Source organism: Sander lucioperca, chromosome 24 (genome assembly GCF_008315115.2).
Source record: "Sander lucioperca isolate FBNREF2018 chromosome 24, SLUC_FBN_1.2, whole genome shotgun sequence".
In the NCBI taxonomy this organism is placed as follows: Eukaryota; Metazoa; Chordata; class Actinopteri; order Perciformes; family Percidae; genus Sander; species Sander lucioperca.
The window spans coordinates 1,282,899-1,303,097 of record NC_050196.1 but is presented as its reverse complement, the minus strand read 5'-3'; the positions used below and the strand labels follow the sequence as shown (position 1 = coordinate 1,303,097).

The following is a 20,199-nucleotide window of genomic DNA, read 5'->3' as shown; positions in this document are numbered from 1 at the left end:
ACCGTTTGAGATGACGCTAGTTAACATACAGCAGCTAGTACGCTTTGCCAGACCTTCCTCCACAGCGCTGCGGAGGAGGGTCTGGCTAGTCCACACAGCATTCTGGGATGGGAGAAAAACGTGCTCTGGTTTATTGGCATTTCATTAAACCAATCACAATCATCTTGGGCGGGGCTAAGCGCCGGACGGAGCCACGGAGCCGCTGCAAAATAGCCTCGGGAAGGAACTTGTTTTGGTGGAACACGTGTACGTTCAAAAGTAGTTTTAGTAGTTCTTATAAGTTATTGCATTTTATTTAATCATTTAAATGTGATTTTAATACGGCCTTAGCAATAAACAAGCCGTTCTTTAATCGTTATTGTTTTATTTATATGAAATACAATTTCAGTGTCACTTTTGTCCGTTGTTTTGCAGTTTATATAAATAAAGTAATATTTTTTCTGCAGCTCATTCTGTGAAGAGAAATTGTGAGAAAATCGTGTCGTGAACTTTAAAATCGTGAATCGTAATGATTTTATGTTTAAAAAAGGATCTTACTCTTTAACAGAAAGGTCGACCTCCTTAGAAATCCTTTCCATAATATTGTCAGACACTTAGAATATTAATCTGAGTCTGTCAGCGGCAAAACGAGCACTTTTGTGGACGTAAATACAAGCTGGACAATTACTGTTAACGTACATTGTAGCTTGTTTCGCTGACTGTCGACTGCAGCGATCTCGCTTAATACTGGACCAATGTCAAAGATTGATTAGTACTTCTAGGTAAGAGCTCCAAACATGTTCTACTATAAACACTTCAGTATAGAAAATATTGGAAAAATAACAATGTATAAATAGGAAGTCTCAAAACAAACATTTCGAACTTTTATCTGCATTACTATGGACACGGACTTGGCATCTTTTCCGTAGTCAAATGGTGCTTTTTTGAGAGAAACCCAGCCCTGACCTTGTTGTTTACCAGATTGTTTGTTCAGGTCAACTGATTTAATTTTTCTCTGCAGCAAAAATGTGCAGTTTATTATTATTTTTTTATTTATTTATAAATATTGTTCGCCAGCATCCTCGTGAATGTGAGAGAAAAAGAACTTATCGAGTGAAAAGACAACACCTGGGACAAATACCATTTACTGTTTATAGTGATTAAACTATTTGAGTTTTCCTGCTGCGGGAAATACAACCACTACTCCAAAAAAACCAACAGTTGCTCTCAAAACTAAATATGATTTGACCCAGGTTTGGAGAAACTTACCGAACCTTTAAAGACTCAGAGAACCAGGGTTACATCGGTGACCTTTTGCTTTTCTGTATGTTGGCCAGAAGTGCAGTAATATCATAAAGTATGTGAAAAATGTGAAAACAAATGTGAAAATATATTTGTACAGAAACAATGGTTTAACCGTCCTGTTACATTGTTGTATTCAATATGTAGAACTTTATATGTGATTGTGTGAAGAATTTTTTCTATTATTTATTGATTCTTTGTATTAATTTACTTGTGATCTGACCAAAATACGCCATCTGTCTGTTCTGTCCAAAACTGATGATAATGATAATGTGCAATGTTACAGAGGGAGATATATGTATAGGGATTAAAGATTATATCATGACGAGATATCTGAAAGTCTTTTATTTTGACGGGGGGAGAAAAAAAAGACAAAAGTGAAAATGAAATACATATGTCTTTTATTAGCTTTAATTGCATCAATTGTAGGTATATTCGTAGATATGATGCCACGGCCAAAACAAACAAGGGAACCAAAAAAAAATAAAGGCCTAAAAATGCCCCAAAAATAGCTATTATGTTTGAGTAAATGAAGCCCCACTTATAAAAGTGGATGAAACCCCAAATAACCAACCTGCTTAAAAAATTATATTAATATTTAAATATTATACTGTTAAAATTCACCAGGAGAGTCCAATACAGACTGGCTCTGGATGGCACGGAGAGCAATAGGCCCTTTTCACGTGACATCAGACTTCCGTTCTGTTGAATGAAAGGTTTAATCATTAAAAAAAAAAAAAAAAAAAATGTTTCGAAAACGAACTTCCGTCGCGTTACATGCCGCTTTTATTTTGAAGAATGTCACAGGAAGTGCTAGCTTGGTTTAGCTGCGCCTGCTTGATATGTTAGACGCTTGATATACCGGAAGCAATTATAAACAAACAGCGAGGACGAGGAACTTTCGTCATGAAAGCAGTAAATGTTTGACGTTAGTTGAGTAGCGAAGAAGTACACCAGCAACTGATTTACGGTGATGAACATGGAAGACGAAGAGCGGTTAACGTTACAGGTCGGAGGGAACCCGGACTGGATGTCAAGTCTGCCCGAGCGCCTGCTGGATGTCCCGCTGTGGAACCTGGCCATACCCGGTAAAACAGAAACACAGAAACACTGGGGAGACTGGGGGGGAAGTCGGGCAAACTGGGCTTTTATTTTGGACAGGCAGGGTTCAAAAATAAGGGTTGCTCGGTGGCCGGTGGCAACTAACGTTAAAACGCCATGCCGGGCAGGTAAATATAACAACTCACTTGCCCGTTTGGTTCGGGCATCAGCGCAGGGGCGACTCTAGGATCAGACCTGTAGGGGGGCTCAGCCCCTCATACATCAGCGTATTGTATGGACCCTGCAGGAGTCAGGCCCAATATGGGAGAGACTCTTTGGGTGTTCATGCAATAGTATGTTCTAGAGCTGGGTCATACCTGTCAAGTTTTGGATTTGAAAATAAGGGAAATTTTCCAGCGCCCACCACGAGCAGTCCCACCACCCCAACCAAACTCCAGTATCCCTTACATTTTGAGGGTTTTGTTTTTTTGGCAGGAGTGCCTTCCGTCTCTGTTTTTTTTTTTTCTTTTTTTTTTCCTGCGTTGTCACTCATCTGACCTCACACACTAACTTCGTGACAACTGCCACCTACAGTACCTGTAGTAGGCTACTGCAGGTGGCAGTTATCGCGAGGCTAGTGACAGAGCTCAGATTGGGAATGTTTTTTTTTTTTTTTACTCTGCCCGGGCCGGAGGTATTATTATTTTTTTAATAACGCAGGTTAAAATACAGGAGATTTACGGGAAAATACTAATATGGGAGGACGGCGGGAAAGAAGGGTAAAATACGGGACTTTCCCGGCCAAAACTGGATACTTGACAGGTATGAGCTGGGCGATATGGAGAAAATCAAATATCCCGATATTTTTGACCAAATACCTCGATATCAATATTGTGGCAATATTTTTTTTTTGGATAAATAATCATTCGTTATGTTGATATAATAACTATGTGGGTAAAGACAAATAATAGAACAGCTAGAACAGTCTGGTGTGTTAAGTTAATTACATCGCTCTACTACAATATCTAGCCTCATATTAGGAGTGCAAGATATATCGACTCAATATCGTTATCGCAATATATCTAAAGTGTCGCAATAAGTATGCAATATTTAGTTTATTTTGTGGAGCGCTGCGTCCCGTCCGGCTCAGTTGTGTTTGATTTTAGAGCTTGAAACGCTGTAATGATCATGTTTCATTGGCCAGTTACCGTGCCACGTGCACATGTTAGTGCACGTCAGCGCACGGTGTTAAGTTCAGGGGGGAAATAGGTGGACCCAAATGCAGAGGCAAAGGCAGGCAGGCACGGGAAGGATTGAGCTCGAGGGTTTATTGAAACACATAAAACAGGAGATCCAAAAAATGAGGCAGACAAAAACAACAAAAGGAATCCAAAGGAAGCAGGCAAAAACTAAATTCCAAAAATAATGAAAACTCGAGGAACAAACTAACAGCAAACTAATGGGAACAAAGAGAGAACACAGGGAAGAATCCAAACCTGGTACACTTGATGCAAACACACTGGGCACAGACACAAACTAACTGGAACAAACAATGATCTGACACAGGACAAGGGGAACACAAATGCTAAATACAGAGGGTAACGAGGTAACAAGAGGCAGGTGACACAAGGGCTGGGAAACAGGTGGAAAACATCAGGCAATCACAGGAGCGGGAAAACACAGGGAGTAAAACTAGACAAGACAAGACAGAGAACAGACTATCAAAATAAAACAGGAAACAGAACATAAGACAAGACCGAAAATCACACAATCACAAGGAGACAAGACATGACAGAAAACCAGACTACCAAAATGACAGGAAAACAGACTACAATAAGACAAGACAAAACACCAAAACCATAACACACGGGGCCACTACGTGACAAACCCTATGGAGCGTACCATGTGACGTGTATGCATATTTCAGTATTTTATACTGTCCAACCAGTAGAACCTGGCCTGTTCTGTAGACATGGTCCTTATTTATATATTTATTTATTTATTTATTTATATATTCATGTTGGACCAGTCCAATATGACCGTCGGTTGAAATAAGCCTTGTGTTGTAAGAAAACTTGTTAAATTTGTTATGAATCTATTTTGATGCGTTTTCCCGTAACTTTTGTAATTTTACATACGTTTAAAAATATCAAAATTAATATTGATATTCGCAGTGTCGTGCAACACTACCTCATATAGCGATATTGATATAATATCGATATATTGCCCAGCCCTAGTATGTTCCCGCAGTACCGCAGGACTCATGACCTGCAGGATTCATGATCCTAGTATTACGTTTTAAAGGTTGATTCCACCCAAATACTAGGCTACTTTTGTCCAAGTAACCTTCTTATAGTATTACAGGTTTATTTCACCCAAACGTTATTTCAAATGTTTTTTTGCGGATGTTTTTTTTCTGAAAAAAACAATATGCGTAATGGCCAGTAAAAATTGACTTTGGGCAAGTAGAATTTTGTTTTCACTTGTCCGACCGGACAGGTGAAAAAAAACAACTAAACTTTGAACCCTGACAGGGGTTTCCACACACTTTTGGGGCATATACTTTATGTCTGACTGCCATAGGCGTCATTTATGGGGGGGATGGGGGGGGTTACAACCCTCCCAATAATGAAAACTGACCGGGGGAATGAAGTCAGAGTTAAAAATGCTTGTGTGTTTGTTGTTAAGATGTGCATAATTCCTCAGAAAAACATCCCGAAACACATGTAATGTTTTGCAGCCGAAAAAGTTGATTGCGCGATCACGGAAGGCTTGTATCACGTGGACGCGCCGACAGTGTTGTTGTCATTACTTAGAGTTCCTCATGGGGGCGACAGAAACTACACACTAGAGCTTTAATTCATTCATAATGATAATATTTACACGAATAAAGACATTTGCATGCAGAAAAGACACAAATTGCTGCATAAAAATGGAAAAAAAATGAAGCGCTTGATGCTCAAAATTTCCTGGGGGACGACCCAGACCCCCCCCCCGATTATAATTTTTCACCCCCTAATGTTGAAACAAACATTTTCGCTAGATAGGTGGAGATCTCAACCCCCCCTAATGTTGAACCCAAAAGTTACACCCTTGCTGACTGCTGTCCGTCTCTCACCACAGGGAGCCATGACAGCATGTCTTTCTGTCTGGATGTCTCCTCTCCGGTCCTGAGATCACAGCCCTGTCTCCTCCGAGTCATCGACAGGCTGTTCCCCTGCTGGACCCGACCCTGTGTCTACCGCTGGGCCACCACACAGGTACAGGAGCACACACGTACCTTACTGTTAGTCGAGCCCCAAGTTAGGGGCAGGGAAATTATTATCATATTTATTCTCTTTTTTTTGTGTGTGTGTAGCAATCGGTCCTCAGTGATCAGTGTGATCTCGGTATCCGTTTCTTGGACCTGCGGATTGCCAGGAAGCCAGCAGGAGGCAGCAAATTATTCTTCGCCCACGGCATCTACACACTCGTAACTGTGAAGGTATGCACACTCAGTCCAGAGTTTAAAATGGGATTAACACTGAACCACAGACACACAACCACAAGAAAAGACTTGAGTTACAGCAGCTACTGAGAAGTAGTCTCGCATGTCCAGACCTTCCTCCACAGGAAGGTCTGGCTAGTCCACACAGCATTCCTGGATGGGAGAAAAACCCGGTCGGATTAAAACCCGGGCCGCTGCAAAGGACTCCGGCTATGTTTAGACGGAAATGATCTGAAGAGAATACGCAAAAGTGGCATTGCGTTCTCACTTTTCATTCCACGTTTAGACGAGCGTTTTGGGGGGGGGAAATCTGCGTGAAATTCGATGTATGCACACCAGGCGGCTAGGTGGTAGTGTGAAGCGCTGCCACATAACACCGCCTGTGTAGAACCTTCCCTCTACTCCTCTCCCTAGTAGCGCGGAGCGAACAACAAAAGCTGACAATTTTGTCTGGACAGACGAGGGGGTGGAGTTATTGCTCCAAACAATGCACACACACACACACGTGGCGCGCGCACACACACACACACACACACACACGTGGCGCACACACACACACACAAACACACACGGGCTCGCACACACACACACACACACACACCGAGACATGCGCACACATTGACCTTCAACCTGGATTTTCCTATGTTTTTGTGTCTAAGTGACTGATGGGAACAATCTTTGACATTAGTCCAGTATTAAGCAAGATCGCTGCAGAAATAAACACATAGTTTACCGATTTACCTGTGAAAATATGTTGGCTCTATACAATATAATATAAAGTATTTTTTTTTTAAATGGAGTCTGGTGGGTTTAGCGCTAGCGACCTCAGAGCTGTTTCTGGTTAAACAGAAAGGTCTTAAAGAGGTTTTAAAAAGGTCTATCTCTGTAGGGATCCTTTCCATAATGTTGTCAGACACTTAGAATAATAATCTGAGCCTGTCAGCAAGAAATAAAGCACTTTTAGTGGACCAAACTGACAATGCACATTTGCCCCATAGGTCTGTAGGGTTACATTACAGATTGTTATTGTTAAAAATGGTAGATACCCTTTAAAGAGGGATCAGACCCAACAAAGAGGTCAAACAACCACACACACACACACACACACACACACACATAGTGCATGGCACTATCTTTGTGGAGACCCGTCATTCAATCAATCAATCAAACTTTATTTATATAGCACTTTACAGCAACCAGCAGGTATCCAAAGTGCTTAACATCGAAACCAAGAATAAAAACACATATCATACAATATAAAGAAAGAACATGTAAAATCAGAAATAGTTACAGAGAAACAGAAGAATGAAATTGTCGCACCACTGCTACGTATTAAAAGCCAGACTAAACAGATGCGTTTTAAGTTTGGACCTAAAAAGAGCTCCATCTGTAATAGTGCGGATATCAGGGGGTAACTTGTTCCAGAGTCTCGGGGCAGCAACTGCAAAAGCCTGGTCACCCCACCGTTTATATCTAGACCTTGGCACTTCTAAAAGTCGCTGTGTAAGTCTCATTGACATAATGCATTCCCTAGCCCCTTACCCTAACCTTAACCATCACAACTAAATGCCTAACCTTAACCCTTACCCTCACCCTAACCATAACCTAATTCTAACCCTAATCCTACAACCAAGTCTTAACCCTCAAACAGCCCTTTAAAGTTGTGGAGTCCAGCATTTTGGCCCCACAAAGCTGTCGGGACCCCACAAGTATACTGTATTCCCGGTTTTTGGACCCCACGAATTGTTAACTAACATGAACACACACACATACGGCACACACACATACATACACACGCATGCACGCACACGCACAGTGCGTTTTTACCCTTTAGACGGGAATGCGACGGTGTAGCGTTTTTAAGATTTCCACTCTGGAGGGTGGTTTCACTTTTTTTGTGTTTTTAAGCCCCAAAAATGCCGTCACCGTCTAAACGAAAGGCACATCTGATAAAATCATTTAACGTTTTCACCCGCGTGTGTGTGTGTGTGTGTGTGTGTCTGCGTGTCTGCGTGTCTGTGTGTCTGTGTGTGTCTGCAGGAGGCTCTGGACGAACTGGCTATCTGGTTGGACACTCATCCGAAAGAGATCGTAGTCATTTCCTGCTCGCATTTCGAATCGCTGACCGACGAAGATCACTTCAACCTCACCGAGTACATCATCACGCTGTTCGGAAAGAAACTCTGCTCCTCACAGGTAAACTCTGCCGGAAGAACGTCCGAGATTCTGACATGTCATACATTTGCTGCTTCCGGCTTCTCAAATGTGAGGATTGTGCCGTTTTTTTTACATTGTAAATTGTATTTATGGGTTAGAGCTTGGAGGAATCAGAGTTAACAGTTGAGTAAATTAAAAAGAAGGTAGTTTTAAAGATTTGGAATACTTACTGTGCACTTGTGTTTCCATTCAGGACATTCCCACTCTGCGTTCCTGTTGGTCCAGAGGCCAGCAGGTCATTGTTTCCTATGGCAACCAGCAGATGGTGCTGCAGCACCCCGAGCTGTGGACTGGAATACCTTACTGGTAAATAACACAACAGGGATGCTTTAGGTCTGTGTCTCTAATAGTTCTAATATAAAGCTATATACGCGTTTTCCCACCGTGTTTGTATCCTTATGCAACAAAATCAAGCTGAAGCCGACAATTGTCACACAATGCTAGCTGCAGAATCAAACACGTTTTGCTAATTTTGGCTTCCAAATAACCTTCCACAGCAACACCTTTGCTTTAGTGGGCATTCACACTAAAGCAAAGATGTTGCCTGCAACACAACAAGCTCTATCTTCAGGTACGCCGACAGCACAGATCCTAAGAGGGTGATTGCCTACTTGGAGGACCAGCAGCACAGAGGAAGACCAGGTACGCAGGTGGATGAAGAATTCCAATCATTTACTGAAATAAGTAACAATATAACGGGCAATATTAGACTACAAAAACACTTCAAAAAACACGCAAGTTAAAGGTCTGCGGTTAAAGGACAGAAGTATTAGCAACAAAATGCACTGAAAATATATAAAAAGTACAAAAGGTCATCATGCAGAAAGGCCCTTGTTACTGAATCATTAATATTTGTGTGTCAATATGTAAATGGTACTTTAATGATGAAGTTGATAAAAGCAAATTTAACTATTTCTTATAATGTTGGGTACTTTCATCTATAACAACGCATCATATGTTTTTACTAAACACAAAAACTTATAAGCAATCAGTCTCTATAGCTGTTAAACAAACGTGGAGTAAAAAGTACTCAAGTGTAATTGGATAATGAGAATTTATATCACTACTCAACATCACTACTGTTAAATTAAATCGATTTAATCCTAATGTACACAGTGTTGGAATGTAAGTAAGTACATTTACTCCAGTACTGTAGTTAAAGGTGAAATATGCAATAAATATATATATATATATATATATATATATATATATATATATACACAATTCATCATCAGATATTAAGGAAACATGCTAAGTTGAAATACTATATTTTCTGACAACAATGCTAATGCCAGTATTTTCTCCTTTTGAAATTTTCGTTCCGTGACGTAATGTGTGATTGTGTGTTGTTATCAACTGCCCAGTCTGACAGCCAGGCCGGGTTGCCAGATATACCTGTAAACACGTAAACCCAGCGCGCTACAGCTGGAATGTTAGTACAGCCATGGAAGCAGAAAACAAACAGATCAACGGAGATAGATTCTACCAGACCTAAAAGAACCGGCATGTTTCTAACAAAACCCCAGGTAAATATTGCAGATGTATTTGAAAGATGGAGACAGCTTAGAGCCCAAAAGGACACCGAGTTGGCTAATTTTCTCCTGAACAGGTAAGCATTAGCTTCAGGCTAATTGATCACGGCTACTAGGGACGGACGGGCATTTTCAGTCATTTCAACATTCGTGTACTCACATTGAATTATATGGAGTACCCGAGTTAGAGTAACCCTAGCCCTAATAATTAAGACACAGCCAGTGAAGTGATCCTGACTGGTCCTGACTAACGGCGCCATGCTAACACGCCATAACTGCTAACATTACCGGAGGACCAGGCAATCGGGCCACGGCTGTTTACAACCACCTTGACAGACCTATGGCAGAAACCGCAAGTTTGACTTCCTCATAATGGAAGCATGCAATTTAACTTTGGCAAAACAACTGTGTTCACCAACGGTGAATAATTTAAAGCCAAGAAAGGTTAGCGAGGACCGTGATTTTGTTTTTAGCGATTGTTGCTGGAATTTTAAATCGAGAAAGTATGTCTGTCAATTCTCAGACATTAACTTTTTATGATTAAACTATAACTTGGGGCCCCCCTGCAGTAACACTGAGGACCCCCTAAGGGTCCCGGACCCCCTGTTGAAGATCTCTGGATTAGACCATTAAACAGAACGATTTACACCCTTTTTTGGACGCTTTTCTCCTTTTTTGACACTTTAAACGGGGTGGCAGTAGCTCAGTCCGTAGGGACTTGGGTTGGGAAACGGAGGGTCGCTAGTTCAAGTCCCAGTTCAAGTCCCAGTACGGACCAAAGTACAGAGTGTGGATTGGTAGCTGGAGAGATGCCAGTTCAACTCCTGGGCGCTGCCAGATGCTCTTGAGCAAGGCACCGTACCCCCCCCCCCCCAGCCGCTCAGGGCGCTGGTCCAGCACCGGCAGCCCACTCACTCTGACATCTCTCCATTTGTGCATGATTAGGTCCTGAGCATGTGTGTGTATTTCAGGCCTGTGTGTAGTGATTTCTAACAAACAGAGTGTAAATTGTAATTTCCCCACTGGGGATCAATAAACAGTAATAAATTAAATTTAAAATTAAAATACGCTTGTTGAAGCATTTCTTTTTACGCTTTCAACTCTTATCTTTTCCAGTTTTTTCTGCAATGAGTACTTTTACTTTTAATACTTTAAGTACATTTTCCTGATGATACTTACATACTTTTACTTAAGTAACATTTTCAATGCAAGACTTTTACTTGTAACCGAGTATTTTTACAGTGTGGTGTGTACTTATACTGAATTAAAGGATCTGAATACTTCTTCCAGCGCTGAATATACATGACCAATGTTTTAAGGGCAACACTCACCAACGGTACCTTGAATCATTGTTGTGGGAATGTGAGCGTCAAATGACCTCCTCCCCAATACATGTATTCCCTAAAACTATGTATTCTGAGCATTTACCCTGATAATTGTGTACTAACAATTACAGAAAGGAAAAATGGTTCAAACCTGTCTATTGCACGCCTGGCGCTCTCTCTCTCTCGCCCTCTGTTGTCCCTCACTGAATATTTGGTTGAAAAACGACAAGTCTGGCTCTTGAGAAGCTCACTTTACATAATTAGGGATTGCAATTGTGGTCTGTATCCACCACGTTTCATTTTCGGGATTGCTCCGTTGCCGCCGGATATTCCGCCCATGTCCTTTTTTTCACCGATGAGGAAGACCTCTGTCTTTGTGTTGGCGTTCTAACCTCTGGTGGATTTGTGAGGACTATGGTTAACTGCTCCTCAGATCTCTGCAGGGTAAATCCAGACAGCTAGCTAGACTATCTGTCCAATCTGAGTTTTCTCTCACACGACTAAAACTACTTTTGAACGTACACATGTTCCACCAAAACAAGTTCCCGAGTCTATTTAGCAGAGGCACCGTTGCTCTGTCCGGCGCTTAGCGCCGCCCAAGACCATTGTGATTGGTTTAAAGAAATGCCAATAAACCAGAGCATGTGTGGACTAACCAGACCCTCCTCCGCAGTGCTGTGGAGGAAGGTCTGGCAATGTGAGACTATTGCTGTTGTAATTGTTCTATGTTTGTCACAAAAAACAATATACAAATATTAGTATATAAGTATTTCTAAGCGGCACTTCCCTTACTGATTTTTTTTAAACCACACGTGTCAAACTCAAGGCCCGCAGGTCAGATCCGGCCCCTCATTAATTGTGATCTAGCACGCATGTCAAATAAGGTTCTTAATAAATTTTGGCCCGCATAGTTTTTGTCAACATTTTTTTTGCATTTTTTTAAACATTTTTTTAAACATTTTTTCCAGCATTTCTGCCCCTTTTTTGTTGTGTTTTTTTGTCGCTCTTTCTGGACTCTAAACTCTACGTGTCAATGTGATTCTTATTTTCCAGTCTGGCCCTTTAGTGAAGTTGAGTTTGACTCCTCCCCCCCCCTGTTTTAAACTGATTTGGTTTCAAACAAATTCTTGGCAAGGCTAGCAAACAATGCTCCCCCAAAATTCTTTATTTCGGCAGTTAAGGATGAGAATGGTCAGCGACATATGGATAATAAGTACATTAATGAGCGTTTTAGACAATTTTATGAGGAACTGTATAGTTCTGAGACTGACCGTGACAAATTAAAGGATTGCTACTTTCTAAATAGCTTGAATATACCACGACTAACTGAAGACCAGGCTAACTTACTGGAAGGTCCCATTACATTGTTAGAAATTGATACAGCCATTTCATCACTCCAATCGGGCAAATGCCCTGGAGCTGACGGATATCCTGTTGAGTTTTTTAAGGTTTTGAAAGGCAAGATTAATAAATTATTACAGAGAGTATTCAATGCATCTTTTGAACACTCAATATAAATATCGGGGGAACTTTAATAGGAACAAAACAGCACAAAATTTTATTATATGCCGATGAAATTCTTTTAACTTTAACAGATCTTGATAAATCAATTCCGACATTGATTGATTGTATTAAAGAATTTGGACAAATATCGGGGTATAAGGTAAATTTTGGAAAGTCAGAAATAATGCCTTTAACAAACAGTGGTCATGTCGAGCCTGCTGATGTTAAACCTTTCCGCTGCGCACCTAAAGGATTTAAGTATCTAGAAATAAAAATCACACCGAGTTGGTCAGCTGTATGCGGAGAATATCAATCCTTTAATTAGTCACATAAAAGAAAAAGTTACAAGTTGGAAAAAGCTTCCTTTATCAATGCTTGGTAGGATTAACCTTACTAAAATGGTACTACTTCCAAAAATTTCTTATCCAGTGTCAATGCTTTTTGTGTTTTTGAATCCAAATGATCTTAAGGACATTAATAAACTGATATCAGACTTTATCTGGGCACATAGAAAACCTAAGCTTAAAATGGATACTTTACAACTTCCAAAGCAACAGGGTGAGTGGGGCTTACCAAAGATTGAGAACTATGTACTGTCTATTCATGCTAGAATTGTTTCAGAGTGGGCAACTGAACATGATGTGACACCTTGGCTTGAGATTGAAAAAGTAACTAGCCAACCCTTCTGTCTTATAAACTTATTAGATAAACGTGCAAGAGAACTGCAACCTGCTGTTAAAGACAATTACCTAATTAATAATGTTATCAATACATGGAGTATTTTGAAGAAATTATTTGGGAAGTCTCAGGCTCTTAACTTTTTTGCAATTCTGGTAGATACCCCAGATTTAACAGCAAAGGGCGCTGGTCTCAATCTCAAGTCATGGCAAGAAGCTGGTATCAGGAGAATGTATGAGCTGTGGGACAAAGGTAAATTTAAGACATTTGAAGATATAAGATTTCAATATAATATACCTGCCAAAGACTTCTACAAGTATCTCCAGATCAGGCATTACGTAAAATCAAAGACTGGATCCCTGGAGCTACCAACGAACTGTTACTTGCTTGAAAAAACTCTACTGGACTGTCGGAAACGTGGACGTTTTGTGTCTAGATTCTACTCTGAGTTACAGACTCTAACGGTAGACAAACTGAAACACTTACGAACAAATTGGAATATGCTGCTTAAAATGTCAATTGACTCTGAGTCGTGGGAGGAAATAGTAAGACTGCCTTCTAGAATTTCAATCTGTAATAGATACAAAGAAATGCAGTTCAATATTCTACATAATGTTTACATATCACCTTATATATACAGTAAGTACACTCCAGGTGTTTCTCCGAACTGTCCTAAATGTAAATCAGCTAAGGGCACTAGATACCACTGTCTTTGGGAGTGCAAGAACCTCAAGGTATTCTGGCAGGCAGTATGCAGTGAAATCAGTTTGGTGATAGGACAGACAGCCCCACTCAGCCCACTCATGTGCCTACTGGGGCTTATACCTGACCCTCTGAGAGCTCACAAAGAGACTGTTCAATTTCTCCTAATGCTGGCTCGAAAGGCTATAATGGTCAAATGGGTTGGTAGCAATGCCCCCTCTATTCAGATATGGAAATCTCTGATATCTTAAGTTGTAACTAGAAAGATTGAGGTATTGTCTCAATGGTAAATCGCACCTGTTTAAAAAATGGGAGAATATTTTAAACTGTCTGAAGATTAAAAGGTCATAACCACAAACTGGATAAAATGTAGGTACAACCATATGACGAGATGCTGTATGTAAATTATCCACATGCCCATAGATATGGTTATTAATATTATTTTCTGTGCTGTTTTAATAAATATCTGTCCAATCTGAGTTTTCTCTCAGATTGGACTATTAAATCTATTAAATATTGTTTCTGCTTTTGTTTTAATATGTTTCTGTTTGAAATAACTAAAATGTTTAATAAAAAGAATCTAAAAAAAAAAAACTGATTTGGTTTCCTGATGGTTTGTTTTCCAGCTGGTTTTTACGTCAGCGGTCTGAACCTGACAGAAGACGCTGCGTACGTCCTTCTCCATCCCCTGCAGGACATGAGGAAGATGACGACAAGGGCTCTATCCCTTCTGCTCCGCTGGGCGGGCGAGCAGCAGCCGGGACGGCAGGCGGGCGGGGTCAACATCCTCTGCTGCGACTTTGTGGACGTCAGTCCATTCTGCTCGCTCGTGATTGGCCTCAACTACAAACTGCTGCCGGCGACGCCTCCTGTCTGCAGGATGCCGCGAGCATCTTGCTCACATGTCATTGGCTGTTGTCATAGCGAACAGACTGGAGAGCCGACATAGGAAAACAAATCAAACTCTGATTCTCCACTGGGCGCTTCTGCGCTGCGTTCCGGTTGTTTTTTCCAAACAATAACTCTGTTCCCCTGGTGACGCCCGACGGTTTGACTAATACCTGGAACAATCATTCCCATCCTATAAGGTTCTTATGCAATGCAAACGTTGTTCACTATTCCAGGAAATAGGAAGGACCTTAGATACAACTTGCCTCCCTTAGCAACGGGAGATATTTATATAGTCCACTCAGCTCGTAGAACCCTTCACTTAGCTACGAGCCAGAAAGCTAATGCTATGCTAGCAGGAACCAAAGTCAATAACATTGTGTACAGATGGCAGTCAGTAAAACTAATTTGACAGTACGTTGAACAACAAGACAAGCTAGCTATCAGCCATGTCATAGTCCCCAAAACAATATAACGACTTTTATGTGTAACGTTACTGTCGGCCGCAGCCTGAAGTAGCGACCTGAACAGCGAACGGGATGTGAGATAACGTTAATCGCTGTGAAACAAAGTCAGTTCAGAGGGGCGGTGTAATGTACTTTCTGCAGCATGCGTGTTAGCACCATCCTGTGGTGTTCAGAGTGTAACTTCCTGCAGCGTGTGTGTTGGCGCCATCAGCGCGTTCAGAGGACGAGGCACTGAACGCAACACAGTGTTGAAAATAACAGATTCACATTTCCTTTTTTGTTTTAACGTAGTGCATTCATTTAGAACAGTAAACAGTTTCACCAGAACTCCTTTAATAGGCGTACGTCACTTTTTTATGGACACCCTGCAGCCAATCAGAATCCAGTATTCACCCAGACCATGGTATAATAATTATTTTACCTCTCAAACATGTCTGATCATGTGAATACTGACTGTATGTCGCATTTAACCCTTGTGTTGTCTTCCTGTTCCTTTTTTATTCATGCTCAATAAAATTAACTATGTTAACTAATAGCAGTACTATTTTGTAGTACACAATTATCAGGGTAAATGCTCAGAATACATAGTTTTAGGGAATACAGGTATTGGGGAGGAGGTAATTTGACGCTCACATTCCCACAGACAATGATACAAGGTACCTTTGGTGAGTGTTGCCCTTAAAACATTGGTCATGTATATTCAGCACTGGAAGAAGTATTCAGATCCTTTACTTTGGTAAAAGTACACACCACACTGTAAAAATACTCGGTTACAAGTAAAAGTCCTGCGTTGAAAATGTTACTTTAGTAAAAGTCTGTAAGTATCATCAGGAAAATGTAGTTATTAGTATTAAAAGTAAATAACTCTCCTCCCCATGCACGTGCAGGGGGGGGGGGGCTATGGGTGCTTGAGCACCTGCCCCTTTTGCACCTCAAGGCCAAAGTGCCCTTTTTTTGTCCAGGTTTTTTTTTCACCTTTTTTCTTTGACGATGGCCCACAAGTGGTCCGTTTAAGAATAATATTTAACAATAATAATTAGCTAGATAAAACGACCTAAACCTTCATATCACATGATGACCAGGCTTCCTGCCAGGCGCACCACTTAGATACAAGTGAGTCCATGCCATCCGTCGGTGGCGCGGCCAGCAAGAGCGAGAGAAAGTTGAAGTGCAGGTAAGTGTGCTTTTGAAGTGAATGAGAATGCATGCATGTACATTTGGTTTGTTATAGAGGCCTCTAGCCGCTACATAACGAGTCTCCTCCAGGATTAAAACAGCCAGCAGGCAGCTAACTTTGAAGTAGTCACATTTCGCGGTAACTGCACGAGCTGCCGCGGCCACAATTACAGTGCAGATCCACCTGGCCGTGCGACGCTTCTGTCGCGCCGCGCTCCACTCTATTCCTATGGGTGACGTCAAGCGACTTCAACGTGCACGCAAAGCATTCCGGGAAAGCGGCGCTGCATTTGAGAAAATGTTGTGCGTCAAGAAGCTCGCTGATGCCCATCTTTATGCAAATGAATCCATTGAACGCGAGGCGACTATCTAGTAGAAGTAGATGAAAATCTTTTAAACTGACCATTGTCAGTTTAGCTTCAGTCGTGTCGGACATATGGATCTGTACCATAACGGTACAGATCCATTTGTCCGACACGACTGAAGCGTGGTGTCGCGACGTCATACATCCATGGTTGATGCTCCACGCCCTTGACCGGCAGCTGATTGGATGAACGCCTGACGTGGGTTTGGCTTCTCGAGAATTTCAACAGAGTGTCATGGCGGGTCGTTGAGAATACGATCTCGTATTTTACGAAAATAGTTCACCAAAACGTGTTTCTGAAAACATTTTAAGCGAGAAATAGGCCGTGCAGTTGCTGAATCTGTCTTCATTTCAGATCGACAAAGGTCAGTTTAAAGTGCCCATATTATGAAAAAATCACTTTTTTGGGATTTGGGGTGTTATGTTGTGTCTCTGGTGCTTCCACACACATACAAACTTTGATAAAAATCCATCCATGCTGTTTAGAGTGAGATACAGTTTCTGAATGTGTCCTGCCTTCAGTCTCTGGGTGAGCTGGTCAAAATCGGCACGGCTTGTGACGTCACAAGCCGAAACGAGCAGGCTAACCGCAACAGTAGCTCGTAGTGTTAGCATGCTAACGCTATGGCTAACACTAGCATGCTAACGCTAGCATGCTACCTTGTTCTCAATAGCAAAGCACTGCTACAACACACACAAGTTCACCATAATCTACAAAAGAACTACTTCCATGTGCGCCCTCATTTAGAAGTCTCCCAGCTAATCCTGCCTTGTAGCTGACCAAAGTTGTAGAAACAGCCTTTCTTTTACTGTCTATGGAGCTAGCTAGCTGACATGAGCTACATCTGAGCTACTGGGCATGTGCAGTGCAATCAAAGATAGTACAGAAGAAGAAAAGAGGTCTCACTCTGTAGCTAAAACAGAGACCAGCTGAAAAGAGGATCTGCAGCAGTGAGAGAGAGCACTGCAGTACAACACAAATATGGTGTTTTTTGAAAATTAAACCATGTAAACCTATTCTGGTACAACCTTAAAATACAATTATGAACCTGAAAATGAGCATAATATGGCTGCTTTGAAAGATTTTCGTCTACTTCTACTGGATAGTCGCCTCGCGTTCAACGGATTCATTTGCATAAAGATGGGCATCGGCCAGCTTCTTGACGCGCAACATTTTCTCAAATGCAGCACCGCCTTCCCGGAATGCTTTGCGTGCACGTTGAAGTCGCTTGACGTCACCCATAGGAATAGAGTGGAGCGCGGCGCGACAGAAGCGTCGCACGGCCAGGTGGATCTGCACCGTAACTCATCGTGTGATAGCCTTATAGCGTCACCGTTTCATTCTCTGATACACAAGAGAAGACAGCAGCAGTTCTCTGTAGGTTAACAGAAGTGTGTGTGTGTGTGTGTGTGTGTGTGTAGCAGTAGTTCTCTGTAGGTTAACAGAAGTGTGTGTGTGCAGCAGCAGCAATCTGTAGGTTAACAGGTGTGTGTGTGTGGGTGGCAGCAGTTCTCTGTAGATTAACAGAAGTGTGTGTGTGTGTGTGTGTGTGTGTCTGCTTTCTGCCTCTCAACCAGCAGTCCACTTAAAAGAACATGTCACTTCTTTGGTAAATTAGCTTAGGTTATTTGTAGTCTACGGTGTAGGTTGGTGGTCTATACATTTTGACTTAATAAAGGACATCCTTATATTTTGAGAAAATAATCTGAAACATGCTGCATACCTTTGCAAATCCCTTTCTGATTCCAAGCCTACTAGCCCACTGCTACAGAAATCTGATAGTCAGCTCAGGTTGCAGTTATAGGCTACAATTATACTGTTTCTGGTTTGATATCTCGTTATCTTGTATTTGTGTGAATGTAGTCTAATGTAAGGCTCTATATTTCATTTTGAGGTATACAGTATTGTGGATTTAGTATTATGTAACATTTCATATTGCACTTTCTATATACAGTTTGGATACTGTATGTAACATTACATTTTGCTTGGACAACAGTTGCATTTTTTTGGATATATTTGTGTTAATGTAGTCGAAGGCTCCATATTTCATTTTGAGGTGTACAGTATTGTGGATTTAGTATTATGTTAAAATGTACAGTTTTTAAAATAAAGATGACATGCTGTATATTGTTAGCAAATCTTGTTCCAAATGCCCTTTTTTGAATTTGAGCCCCTGCCCCTCAAAAGGTCTCTGCACGGCCCTGCTCCTCCCATTGTAGAAAGTGTAAAGGATCCAACCAGTTGTGTGTTTAATGGTCTAATCATCTCAGCTGGACTATATTGTAGTTGTTATATTGTTGGCTAGTTTCATTTATAATAAAACATCAGATTTTATAAACTACATGTGTTTTGTGTGCAGGAATCTTAATGTGTAAAGTAACTAGTAACTAAAGCTGTAACAGATGAATGTAGTGGAGTAAAAAGTCCAATATTTCTCTCTGAAATGTAGCGGAGTAGAAGTAGAAAGTGGCATGAAAAGAAAAGACTCAAGTAAACTACAGTTACCTCAACATTTGGACTGAAGTACAGTACTGAAATAAATGTACTTAGTTACATTCTACCAATGACTAATAGTTAAGATCAAAGGATGTTGAGTGGATCACAGACATAAACACAGGTTTATGTCAAAGTTTAGTCAGGAGACTGATGTGAAACCATTTAAAAAAAAAAAAAAAAAATTTCAAATGCTATGAAATTTAATAAAACACCCCAAATTCTAAATTCAATGATTGATTTTACCTGCGCAGATCGTATAGGACATCCATGCATCCATTTATTTTTGGGCAATTTGGTTGAAAGAAACCCATATTTCTTTCAACACTTTGAAAACACAACACAAGGACAACACAATGGTTAAATGTTTTCATTCTTATACACTCGCACAATATCATCTTTGTTTTATTTTCAGATTGAACATATTCAGTTTTTTTTCTACTATATTAGAATTTTCTAAAGGGCCTTTTTGCTTTGCATGCTCTTTTGGATTATATACTTATACAATATATAAATAAATACTTTCTTTTTTTTTTTTTTCGAAACTCTGTAGTGATAACAGTATCCCCAAGAGTGACTTTTTATCACTTTTTTTCGACATACTATACTATACTATGACTTTTTTTTAAATTTTTGGACATACTATACTATGACTTTTTAAATCACTTTTTTGGACATACTATACTATGACTTTTTTATCACTTTTTTAGACATACTATACTATGACTTTTTATCACTTTTTTAGACATACTATACTATGACTTTTTTTCAACATACTATACTATGACTTTTTAATCACTTTTTCCGACATACTATGACTTTTTATTTTTTTTATTTTTAAAGACCCTAACCCAAAAGGGCATTTTCGGCCTTTATTTTGATAAAGCTGAAGACATGAAAGGGGAGAAAGAGGGGGGAATGACATGCAGCAAAGGGCCGCAGGTCAGAGTCGAACCCGGCCCCACTGCGTCGAAGAGTAAACCTCTATATATGGGCGCCCGCTCTACCAACTGAGCTACCCGGGCAACCATACTATGACTTTTT

General features: G+C 40.7%; 1 protein-coding gene across 1 annotated transcript; it reads left to right on the top strand.

Annotated features, from left to right (window-relative positions):
• Nucleotides 1-2,102: 2,102 nt before the first annotated feature.
• On the top strand, nt 2,103-15,163 carry LOC116048625 (PI-PLC X domain-containing protein 1-like). The gene is made up of 7 exons (XM_031297813.2): nt 2,103-2,369; nt 5,446-5,582; nt 5,681-5,806; nt 7,850-8,005; nt 8,220-8,332; nt 8,598-8,668; nt 14,393-15,163. Exons 1-7 carry the CDS (start codon nt 2,255-2,257, stop codon nt 14,713-14,715), a joined length of 1,041 nt encoding a protein of 346 aa, XP_031153673.1. The 5' UTR covers nt 2,103-2,254; the 3' UTR covers nt 14,716-15,163.
• Nucleotides 15,164-20,199: the final 5,036 nt, after the last annotated feature.

Coding starts and splice junctions, on each gene's coding strand:
- LOC116048625 (XM_031297813.2), top strand. CDS start 2,255: ATGAACATGGAAGACGAAGAGCGGTTAACGTTACAGGTCGGAGGGAAC. Junction 5,583..5,680: donor ACCGCTGGGCCACCACACAG/GTACAGGAGCAC, acceptor GTGTGTGTGTAG/CAATCGGTCCTCAGTGATCA. Junction 8,333..8,597: donor TGGACTGGAATACCTTACTG/GTAAATAACACA, acceptor CTCTATCTTCAG/GTACGCCGACAGCACAGATC.